At 50.4% G+C, this 11400-nt stretch overlaps 1 protein-coding gene across 1 annotated transcript; it reads right to left on the bottom strand.

Annotated features, from left to right (window-relative positions):
• Window positions 1-2619: 2619 nt before the first annotated feature.
• LOC123064851 (tricetin 3',4',5'-O-trimethyltransferase-like) lies at window positions 2620-4089 on the bottom strand. Its single transcript, XM_044488256.1, has 2 exons — window positions 3624-4089; window positions 2620-3468 (listed from the first exon to the last, which is right to left on the bottom strand). The coding sequence occupies exons 1-2, from the start codon at window positions 3998-4000 to the stop codon at window positions 2796-2798; spliced, it is 1050 nt and encodes a 349-aa protein (XP_044344191.1). The 5' UTR covers window positions 4001-4089; the 3' UTR covers window positions 2620-2795.
• Between the last annotated feature and the right edge of the window lie 7311 nt (window positions 4090-11400).

Genomic DNA, 11400 nt, shown 5'->3' with positions numbered 1-11400 from the left:
TCCTCATCCAAAGGCAGTCTTCCCCTTCACGGGATCACAAATTCTCTGGAGGCAGGGTCATAAATCTCACCGAGCCAGTCGCATACAGGGTTCACTAAGATCTTGCAGCGAACATCCATCAAAGCATGCATCCCCATGGCACCGGCAGCTCCCTTCTGCTCATCAGTAAATCCTTCATTCAAAATGGTCAGGCGTTCTTGCGAAGCCCTATTGCGATGATGTTTCTTCTTCTGCATAATAGAAAAAGGATCATTTGTTGCCATGTTCAATGTCATGAAAATTTTAATTCTAACCGAAGATTGAAAACACAATGTGACATTGAAAACATATAGGGGTGGAAAGTTACCTCTTCGCCATCTTTTGCCCGACCAGTCGCGCGATTCTGTTGCGGTGCATCCATGAAGTCATCATCATCATCTTGATGGCCGTCGCGAGCCATTGTTCTGCAATAAGAACAAAACACACATTATGCTGTGAAACCACAGCCGACGGATACGGAAAGAAATGTATAAAGTAAAATGTTCACTGGATATCATTGATGAACAAAAATGAAAACTCCATGGCTGCCCTAAAGTTGAAACATCTGAAGAGGACGGTAATTGCCATGTGCTGAACATGCACAAAAAGGCAGAAAAATAGTCAAATGGAAGAGCAACTGCAGAAACATGGCAACTGGACGTGTATGTGTTTCTCAAGGAAGCACTTGCCAGCTAGCACAGTCTACTTGCCATGTTGGCTCCAATTAAAGTGGCAAATGAGGCAGAGCATTTGAACACCCCACTCCCCCTAGGATTGTCCAACATGAGATGTGACAACTAACACATTGGCTTCATAAAAAAATGTACAGAACACATCTTCTATGTTCGAGTTGCCATGTTAAACACAAGGCACTCAAAAAAAGGGCACACAACTTCCACTACACAGCATGTATTAAGGCCACTCACTCTCTGGCATCACATAAAAATGAGTTGCCATGTATTCACAATCAGCAAATGTACAATGTTCAAAGTTGCCGTGTCAAACACAAGGCATTGAAAAAAAAAAGGAAGACAACTTCCACTACACAACATGTAATGTGGCAACTCACTCCCTGGCATCACATAAAAATGAGTTGCCATGTATTCACAAGCAGCAAATGTACTATGTTCAAAGTTGCCGTGTAAAACACAAGGCATTTGAAAAAAAAGGCAGACAACTTCCACTACACATGTAATGTGGCAACTCACTCCCTAGCCTCACATAAAAATGAGTTGCCATGTAATGCAGTCAAGAAACATTCAGGTATCACAAGCCAGCATAGCAAACGCAAACTGAGTACTGGATATGGCATGGCAACAGACATAGTGTGCTCACAAAAATAAGTTGCCACATGGAAAGCGTAATCGTGGCAAAACTGACACGATTGTTCAGAAAAGTAGTCACCATCAGTGATGATAGTGTCATGGCAACAGACATAGTGTGCTCACAAATATTAGTTGCCACATGTAAAGCATATTCGTGACAACTGACACACTTGATCACGAAATTAGTCGCCATCAGTGCTGATAGTGGCATGGCAACAGCATAGTATGTTCACAAAATTAGTTGCCACATGGAAAGCATATTCGTGGAAATTGACACAGTTGATCAGAAAATTAGTTGCCATCAGTGATGACAGATGTTGAAAATGCCATGGCTGCCATTATCCTACACTCTGAAATGCAACTACGTAGATCTAGGGTTCATTCGCAACTATCATACCGTGAAATTTAACAAATGCAATACTCACTACACTGATGGCCATAGCATTTCGAGGCAAATCATATCTATCATCTGGAAAAATCGCCCGCTCAATCGCAAGGCAAACAACGGATTAGGCTGCGGGACGGGGACGGGAACGGATTTGGCCCACACTGGCATGACTGCCGCGGCGGCGGCGACAAAACTGCGCAATGCCGCCCTAGATGGCAAGCACGCGACTCCAACGCTGACGGGGACGCCGAAGCACCACGAATCGACCGTAATCTCGAGGAAACTCGAGCGGAAATTGAGCATAAAGGGAGGGGGCGCAAAATAGCAGGCAGAAAATGTGACCACGGGAGGGAGCCTTAACTTCAATCTGCGGCTCTCCGGCAACGACGCTCCGGTCCGGCGAGCCCCACCAATGGCAACGAATGCGGTCGAGTCTTCCGCCACCGCCGCCGTCGCCTTCTCCTCTCGGTTTCTCCTCGCAATCGACTGCAACTGATGTGAATGGGTGGGTTGGGAGTAATGAATGGCGAGGGGAGTAAACTAAACCACGAGTGGAGAGCGAAGTGGCGAGACGACAACCGAAGACGGGCGTGGCGTGCGGGCGCGACGGCAGTTCCACCGCACGCCCGGACTCGCAACTGCTGACTTCGGAACGAAAACGGCGTGCGGGCGAACTCTCTTACACGCCACACAATCGACTTGTCCTACGTGGCACACAAAATCACCGGCTTCGTGCCAAGATTGGAATCGACGACGATTGACGAGTGTGCGCGAGTTGACTAACGCCCATACGTGTGGGCGTTAGTGTTTTCGTAAATCAAAACATTGTGGTTAGTTGAGGGTTGTAAAGTGGACTTTTCTCGCACGGAAACGATGGAGCACTGGAATTTAATTTGCGCTGTTGCTAGTTCTTCCTTTTATTCCAACAAACAAACACAGATCATACAAAACAAACTCCTGGCACAGTGGCATGCATGACACGAACAAAACGGAAGAAATTAATTAGCATGGAAAACACAGCAGCAGCGGAAGCAAGCAAGAGACGGATCCCGGCCGCTAGCTAGCTACTTGGTGTACTCGATGGCCCAGAAGTTAGCGTAGATGTAGGTGGCCTCGACGCCGGCAAACCCGGCGCCCTTGGCAAGCTTCTCGAAGTCCCTCAGGTATCTCTCCTTGCCGCCGACGCTGTAGGCGAGCATGCTAACGTCGACGCTGATGACCTCCTGCGCGCTGTGCGTCGCGTCCGGGTGCACCGGCAGGATGCACTGCAGGTTGACCACCTTGCCGTGCGCCGGCAGGGCGTCGTAGCAGTTCTTGAGCAGCGTCGCGCACTGCTGGTCACTCAGGCCGTTGAGGACCCACTTGATGACGATGGCGTCGCCGGAGGGCACGCTCTCGAACATGTCGCCGGCCACGTGCTGCACGCCGGGGTAGTCCGGCGCGTGCGCGATGACGAAGGGGAGGTCGAAGTTGATCCCCCTGATGCTCGGGTACTTGGAGACGATGGCGTGCATGAGGGTGCCGACGCTGCCGCCGACGTCGACGAGGGTGCCGATGCCATCAAAACCTGTGTACAGCTCGAGGAACTTGCCGGTGATGATGCCGGAATGGTGCGTCATGGCCTCGTTGAAGACGCGGTTCAGGCGCATGTCCTTGCCGTTGCACTCACGCGCCGTCATCCCGAAGGCCTTGACGAACGGGTTGCCTCCGTCAAGGACTGCGTCCTTCATGTAGCACCTGCCAATGACACGCGCGCAAATTAGTTTCAGATCGAGAGTATTTTCACTACTACTCTAGACTCTAGTTGGATTTGGTAATCTCAAAGAAGAAGATGAAGAGTACAGCTGGCTAGGCTAGAGTAGTAGTATCAAAGTAAGTAAACGCTAGCTCACCATGACTCCATGAGCATCTTGTCCGTTGCAAGGAGGGCGAACGGGGCCAGAGAGGCGCCGTCCTCGTTGATGGTAAGCCACTTGCACACCGGCGCGGCGCCGTACCGACGGGAGAGGCTGCCGTCCTCGCCCTCCTCCACCACGCACGACACGACATTGTACGAGGCCAGCAGGCGCAGGATGCGATCCACCATGGACGCCGCGTCCGGGTTGGCGGACGGCAGCTTCGCGGCCACCTCCTCCGGGGTCAGCGCCTTCCCGCAGGCGCCCACGAGGGTCTCGAGAAGGCCCAGCTCGATGGCAGTCCTGAGCGCCATAGGCAGGACCGCCGAGTTTGCCAGCTGCAGCGCGAACATGCACGCCTCCTCGTCGGCCATGTCGCCGCCGCCGCCTTGCTAGCTAGCTGGCTACCTACGTACTGTACGTACGTGCTGTTGTGATGAGGTGACTAAGCCCTGATGGTGACTACCGGTGCGCTTGCAATTGATCCAATGGGGGTACGTATGGTTATATATAGGGACTACGTACATCGAGCTTCCTCGGTCCGGTCTCCGCGTCTAGCTAAGATCTGAGCGTCCCGCAAAAAAAAAAAAAAAAAAAAAAAAAAGAACTGAGATCTGAGCGCGTCTGCAGCTACTGTACGTACGCTCTATCCACACAGTTCGCTTACGACGTGATTCGTGCAGTTGGCCCATCGCATCTTGTCTGCACGAGTGTTCGTTTTGGCTACTTGTGGGTCTGTAAGAGCAACTCTAACAAACCCTGCAAAAAGGGTAAACCCATAAATTTTCGGTGAGTATACGGGCTCGGCCCAATTTTCTATTCAGAATAGAGCCCGTATATTTACCCGGCCCGTAAAAATGTTTACCGCGGCCGGCAACCCCCCCCCCCCCCCCCCCCCACACACACACCCCCGACCAGTATATCTGCGGGTTCGCGGTGCGTTTGCGGGTTGAAACCCTATCCCACCGCCGCCGTGTCTCTCCGCAATTCATCACTCCTCTACTCACATTTCTTGCCGCCGGTGAGCCGCATCCCGCCTCCAGCTGCCATGTGGGGCCGCATGTGGGGCTCTGGCCGCGGCTCCGAGAGTAGATCCGGCGGCTGCGGCGACCCTGAGCGCGAGAGGCGTGTCCGCTCGGATGGCGCGAGGAAGTGGACGAACCGGGGCCTCTCGCCGTCGGCGAGCTTCCGCGTCCGCGAGGTGGAGGAATACGACCGTTGGCACGGGCGTACGCCCTCCTCCGTCGCGGGCTCGTCTCTGCGCGAGATCTTCCCACACGGCGAGCTCTTCTTCTTCCGGCGCAAACCTTGTCCCCGTGAAGGGGGAGTGGTCGGAGGAGCTGGAGGAGATCGAGGTCGTCGCCGTCAAGCAGGAGCCCGAGGAGATTGTGCGCCGCGGTGTCGTCCGGCCCGAGGACTTCGTCTCCGATGACGATGCGGTCGCAGCCGCCATAGCCGAACGCAGCTTGCGCGAGGAGGTGGAGTGCCGGCGCCACTAGAAGGAGCTCGACGACCCTCGTGTTCCAGCATGCGGTCGCGGCAAACCTTCTCGCCAAGGAGAAGGACGACGAGTGGCGCTGCATCCGCAAAGAGCAGAAGCAGAAGTACATCGACCTCGACAGCTCCGACGAGGAGGATTGAGCTCCTCCACCGCGTCGTCCATGGCCGCGAGCTTGCCGCCATGAGATCCCCACCCCCTCTAGTACTAGTAGTGCATGTAGTATATAGTATGAACTAGGTTTGTAATGAATTAGTGTTTGATCATGTATTATATGTAGTATGTGATGAACTATTACACTTGCAATTTCTCCCGCGAAACTTTTATTTTAAAATTATGCAGTTTCATATACGGTTTCTGCTTGGGTGTGCACATTTTTGACCCGTAAACGAGATATGCGTCGAACTGCAAACGCGTTTTGCGGGTCGGGATTTTGCGGGGTCTGCTAAAGTTACTCTAAACGTAAGACGCGTGTCCCATGCCGTGTCCAACTGCATGCATGCATGCACTCTGCGCACTCTTGGCAGCCACGACTCACGAGTGGTACTTTTCTTTGCCTTGGCTTCCTCGTGCCTTCCTCGTGCATGTTATTGTATAGCAATGTTGATATCGGTCATGTTGCTGGTGAGATCGAGATTTGGAGAGAGAGAGAGCGCGCCGCGCACGCCCGAGAATCATGCAAAGGCAAAGGCTGGATGGCTCCATACGCTAATCTGTGAGAGTCTCCGCCCGGTATACTGTACGTATTAAACAAATGGGTTGCCGTTTAGCTAAGTAATTCGGGTAGCAACCACGTGCATGTTATCTGTCGGTCGCGCTGTGTATTCGCGAAAGGAAGACGTCTAGTAGTTCTGTAAAATGCCCGCGGCTAGCTCCTATGTATATATCGACTTGGAAATAAAGCCATCATTGTTGTTAGAAACAAGGTATGCAATTGGAGCGAGGGGGCGCGACCTAGCTCCCGCGACGCTAGCTGCGACTCCGGCACCGCCGCGGCTGCGGCTGCGGCTTAGCTCGCCTCCGGTCCTCCACCACTGACCATGGCCTCCTCCCCCACCACCAACCACGCCCCCTCTGATCCCTCCCCAGCCACCAACCCCCCACCCCCACCCCACACCTCCCCTCCGTCCTAGCTCCCCTGCCGATCCAGATCCAGAGCTGTTGACTGCCGGTGCTGAGGATGAAGACGGGGACTCTCTCACGCGCTCCGAGGGTTGCCCTGGGATCCTCCCTCCGCTCAAGCTGCCACCACCTCCAGATCGGCTCCCCTCGAATTTCACGCCGCTGGTGGTGACCGACGCATCGCGGGCATCTACGGAGAAGGGGTGGGTGGAAGTCGGGGGCCAGCATCGCCGGAGGTTGGGGAAGCTATCTGCCCCACCCCGCAAAAGAAGGAGACCGACCGAGCCCTCGCTTTCAAGCGGAGAGCTTATGGGCTCTGCTTCCGTTGCTTGGAAGAGGACCACTTCGTCGCCGACTGTCGTGGGCCTGTCACCTGCCTGGGCTGCGGCCGCTCTGGGCATCGCGAGCGTGGCTGTCCGAACCGCCTCCCTGCCAGCCATGGTCATCTCAACAGCGCCCTGTTGCCGCCGGCTGCTCCTCGCCTCCCCAAACACCCGCCTCCAGCTCCTTCACTGCGGTTGCAGAAGCGCTCGTGGGCCTCTATTGTTGCCGCTCCGACTGGGCTCGTTCAAGGGGTCCCTTGTAGCAAATCTGGCGCCCCTTGTTCGGGTCTGTCCGACCCCGACGAGTCGACCTTGGCTGCTGATTTGGGGCTGCTGAAACCCCTCTTTGCAGCTCAGACCGAGGCGCTGCGCGCCGAGTTGCAGGCTCTGGTTACCGCTCATGCGGAGGATGTAGTTCAACCCCTCCGCGACATGGCCGTTGCTCTGCAGGGTTGGGCAGCCCAGGTCTTGGGCCTCTTGGAGCGGTTGGAGGCTATCAGTGGCAAACTTGTTGGTTTGCCGGCCTTCAATTAGTCTCTTGAGGCGCGAGAGGGAGGGAATATGGGGAACGGTGGGTGATTTTCTTCCTTGGCGCCTTTGGATTTGCCTCCACCCTGGTGCGAGCATGAGGAGACGGCGCCCTTTGTTGTTGCTGATGGTAAAGATGTCAGTGAGGCGGGAGTGGCTGGGTGCTTGTCTGAGGTTCTGGGAACTATGGCGCTACCTGCAGATGTTCTTCCTGTGGTGGATGTAGTTCTGCATGAGATGGTAATTCAAGGTGAGGAGGAGCAAGCTAAGGTTGCTGAGATAGTACATTGAGCAATGATATGGAGCATATTGAGGTGGCCTTGCCGGATGGTTTGGTTGGCGAGGTGTTGTTATGACGTTCGGACACACCATTACGCTGTGGTGTTTCATGTGGCGTGAGCTGTGAAACCATTCCACATTGTTTTTAAATGAAGGCCAAACTCATAACTCAAATATTCTTCTCCACGATCAAATCGTAGAAACTTTATTTTCTGGTTACGATGATTCTCCACTTCACTCTCAAACTCTTTGAACTTTTTTAAATGTTTCAGACTTGTGTTTCATTAAGTAGATATACTCATATCTGCTCAAATCGTTTGTGAAGGTCAGAAAATAACGATACTCGCCACGAGCATCAACACTCATTGGATCACATACATCGGTATGTATTATTTCCAGTAAGTCAGTAGCTCGTTCCATTGTTCCAGAGAACGGAGTTTTAGTCATCTTGCCCATAAGGCACGGTTCGCAGGCATCAAATGATTCATAATCAAGTGATTCCAAAAGTCCATCTTTATGGAGTTTCTTCATGCGCTTTACACCGATATGACCCAAACGGCAGTGCCACAAATATGTTGCACTATCATTATAAACTTTGCATCTTTTGGCATCAATATTATGAATATGTGTATCACTATGATCAAGATTCAATAAACCATCAACATTGGGTGTATGACCATAAAAGGTTTTATTCATGTAAACAGAATAACAATTTATTCTCTATCTTAGATGAATAATCGTATCGCAATAAACATGATCTAATCATATTCATGCTCAACGCAAACACCAAATAACATTTATTTAGGTTCAACACTAATCTCGAAAATATAGGGAGTGTGCGAAGATGATCATATCAATCTTGGAACCATTTTCAACACACATCGTCACTTCACCCTCAACTATTCTCTGTTTATTTTGTAACTCCTATTCCAAGTTACTAATCTTAGCAACCAAACAAGTATCAAATACCCAGGGGTTACTATAAACACTAGTAAGGTATACATCAATAACCTGTATATCAAATATACCCTTGTTTACTTTGCCATCCTTCTTATTCACCAAATATTCAGGGCATTTCCGCTTTAAGTGACCATTTCCTTTGCAGTAGAAGCACTCAGTTTCAGGCTTTGGTCCAGCTTTGGGCTTCTTCACGGGAGTGACAACTTGCTTGTCATTCTACTTGAAGTTTCCTTTCTTTTCCTTTGCCCTTTTCTTGAAACTAGTGGTCTTGTCGATCATCAAGACTTTGATGCTCTTTCTTGATTTCTACCTTCGTCGATTTCAACATCAAGAAGAGCTCAGGAATCGTTTTCGTCATCCCTTGCATACTATAGTTCATCACGAAATTCCAGTAACTTGGTGATGGTGACTAGAGAACTCTGTCAATCACTATCTTATCTGGAAGATTAACTCCCACTTGATTCAAGCGATTGTAGTACCCAGACAATCTGAGCACATGCTCACTGCTTGAGCTATTCTCCTCCATCTTTTAGCTATAGAACTTGTTAGAGACTTCATATCTCTCAACTCGGGTATTTTCTTGAAATATTAACTTCAACTCCTAAAACATCTCATATGGTCCATGACGTTCAAAACGTCTTTGAAGTCCCGATTCTAAGCCGTTGAGCATGGTGCACTAAACTATCAAGTAGTCATCATATTGAGCTAACCAAACGTTCATAGCGTCCGCATCCGCTCCTGCAATAGGTCTGTCACCTAGCGGTGCATCAAGGACATAATTCTTCTGTGCAGCAATGAGAATAAACCTCAGATCATGGACCCAGTCCGCACCATTGCTACTATCATCTTTCAACTTAGTTTTCTCTAGGAACACATATAAAACATAGGAAGCAACAATGCGAGTAATTGATCTACAACATTATTTGCAAAATGCTATCAGGACTAAGTTCATGATAAATTTAAGTTCAATTAATCATATTACTTAAGAACTCCCACTTGGATAGACATCCCTCTAATCATCTAAGTGATCACGTGATCCAAATCAACTAAACCATAACCGATCATCACGTGAAATGGAGTAGTTTTCAATGGTGAACATCACTATGTTGATCATATCTACTATATGATTCACGCTCGACCTTTTGGTCTTAGTGTTCCGAGGCCATATCTGCATATGCTAGGCTCGTCAAGTTTAACCTGAGTATTCTGCGTGTGCAAAACTGGCTTGCACCCGTTGTAGATGGACATAGAGCTTATCACACCCGATCGTCACGTGGTGTCTGGGCACGAAGAACTTTGGCAACGGTGCATACTCAGGGAGAACACTTTTATCTTGAAATTTAGTGAGAGATCATCTTATAATTCTACCGTCAATCAAAGCAAGATAAGATGCATAAAAGATAAACATCACATGCAATCAATATAAGTGATATGATATGGCCATCATCATCTTGTGCTTGTGATCTCCATCTCTGAAGCACCGTCATGATCACCATCGTCACCGGCGCGACACCTTGATCTCCATCGTAGCATCGTTGTCGTCTCTCCAACTATTGCTTCTACGACTATCGCTACCGCTTAGTGATAAAGTAAAGCTATTATAGGGCGATTGCATTGCATACTATAAAGCGACAACCATATGGCTCCTGCCAGTTGTCGTTAACTCGGTTACAAAAACATGATCATCTCATACAATAAAATATAGCATCATGCCTTGACCATATCACATCACAACATGCCCTGCAAAAACAAGTTAGACGTCCTCTAGTTTGTTGTTGCAAGTTTTACGTGGCTGCTACGGGCTGAGCAAGAACCGTTCTTACCTACGCATCAAAACCACAATGATAGTTCATCAAGTTAGTGTTGTTTTAACCTTCTCAAGGACCGGGCGTAGCCACACTCGGTTCAACTAAAGTTGGAGAAACTGACACCCGCTAGTCACCTGTGTGCAAAGCACGGCGGTAAAACCAGTCTCGCATAAGCGTACGCGAAATGTCGGTCTGGGCCGCTTCATCCATCAATACCGCCGAACCAAAGTATCACATGCTGGTAAGCAGTATGATTTGTATTGCCCACAACTCACTTGTGTTCTACTCGTGCATATAACATTTACGCATAAAACCAGGCTCTGATACCACTGTTGGGGAACGTAGTAATTTCAAAAAAATTCCTACGCACACGCAAGATCATGGTGATGCATAGCAACGAGAGGGGAGAGTGTGTCCATGTACCCTCGTAGTCCGAAAGCGAAAGCGTTAGCACAACGCGGTTGATGTAGTCGTACGTCTTCACGATCCGACCGATCAAGTACCGAACGCACGGCACCTCCGAGTTCAGCACACGTTCAGCTCAATGACGTCCCTCACACTCCGATCCAGCCAAGCTTTGAGGGAGAGTTCCGTCAGCACGATGGCGTGGTGACGATGATGATGTTCGACCGACGCAGGGCTTCGCCTAAGCACCGCTATGATATTATCGAGGTGGATTATGGTGGAGGGGGGCACTGCACATGACTAAGAGATCCAAGGGATCAATTGTTGTTTTCTAGGGTCCCCCCTGCCCCCGTATATAAAGGAGCAAGGGGGAGGCCGGCTGGCCCTATGGAGCGCGCCAAGGAGGGGGGAGTCCTCCTCCTAGTAGGAGTATGACTCCCCTTTCCTAGTCCAACTAGGAAGAGGGAAGGGGGAAGGAAAGAGAGGGAAAGAGGAGAAGGAAAGGGGGTGCGTCCCCCTCCCCTAGTCCAATTCAGACCGCTCATGGGAGGGGGCGCACCACCTCCTGGGTTGATGCCCTCTCTCTCCCCTAAAGCCCACTAAGGCCCAATACTCCCCCCGGGGGTTCCGGTAACCCCTCCGGCACTCCAGTTTTCTCCGAAACTACCTGGAACACTTCCGGTGTCCGAATATATTCGTCCAATATATCGATCTTTACGTCTCGACCATTTCGAGACTCCTCGTCATGTCCGTGATCATATCCAGGACTCCGAACTAGCTTCGGTACATCAAAACACAAAACTCATAATACCGATCGTCACCGAACTTTAAGCGTGCGGACCCTACGGGTT

Source organism: Triticum aestivum, chromosome 3B (genome assembly GCF_018294505.1).
Source record: "Triticum aestivum cultivar Chinese Spring chromosome 3B, IWGSC CS RefSeq v2.1, whole genome shotgun sequence".
Taxonomy (NCBI): Eukaryota; Viridiplantae; Streptophyta; class Magnoliopsida; order Poales; family Poaceae; genus Triticum; species Triticum aestivum.
Note: the sequence above shows the minus strand (reverse complement) of the source record. Positions and strands in the feature narration are given on the sequence as shown.

Excerpts from the sequence above, each read along its gene's own strand:
- LOC123064851 (XM_044488256.1), bottom strand. The coding sequence starts at position 4,000 with ATGGCCGACGAGGAGGCGTGCATGTTCGCGCTGCAGCTGGCAAACTCG. Across the intron at positions 3,469-3,623 it reads AAGATGCTCATGGAGTCATG|GTGCTACATGAAGGACGCAG; the intron begins GTGAGCTAGCGT and ends TGTCATTGGCAG.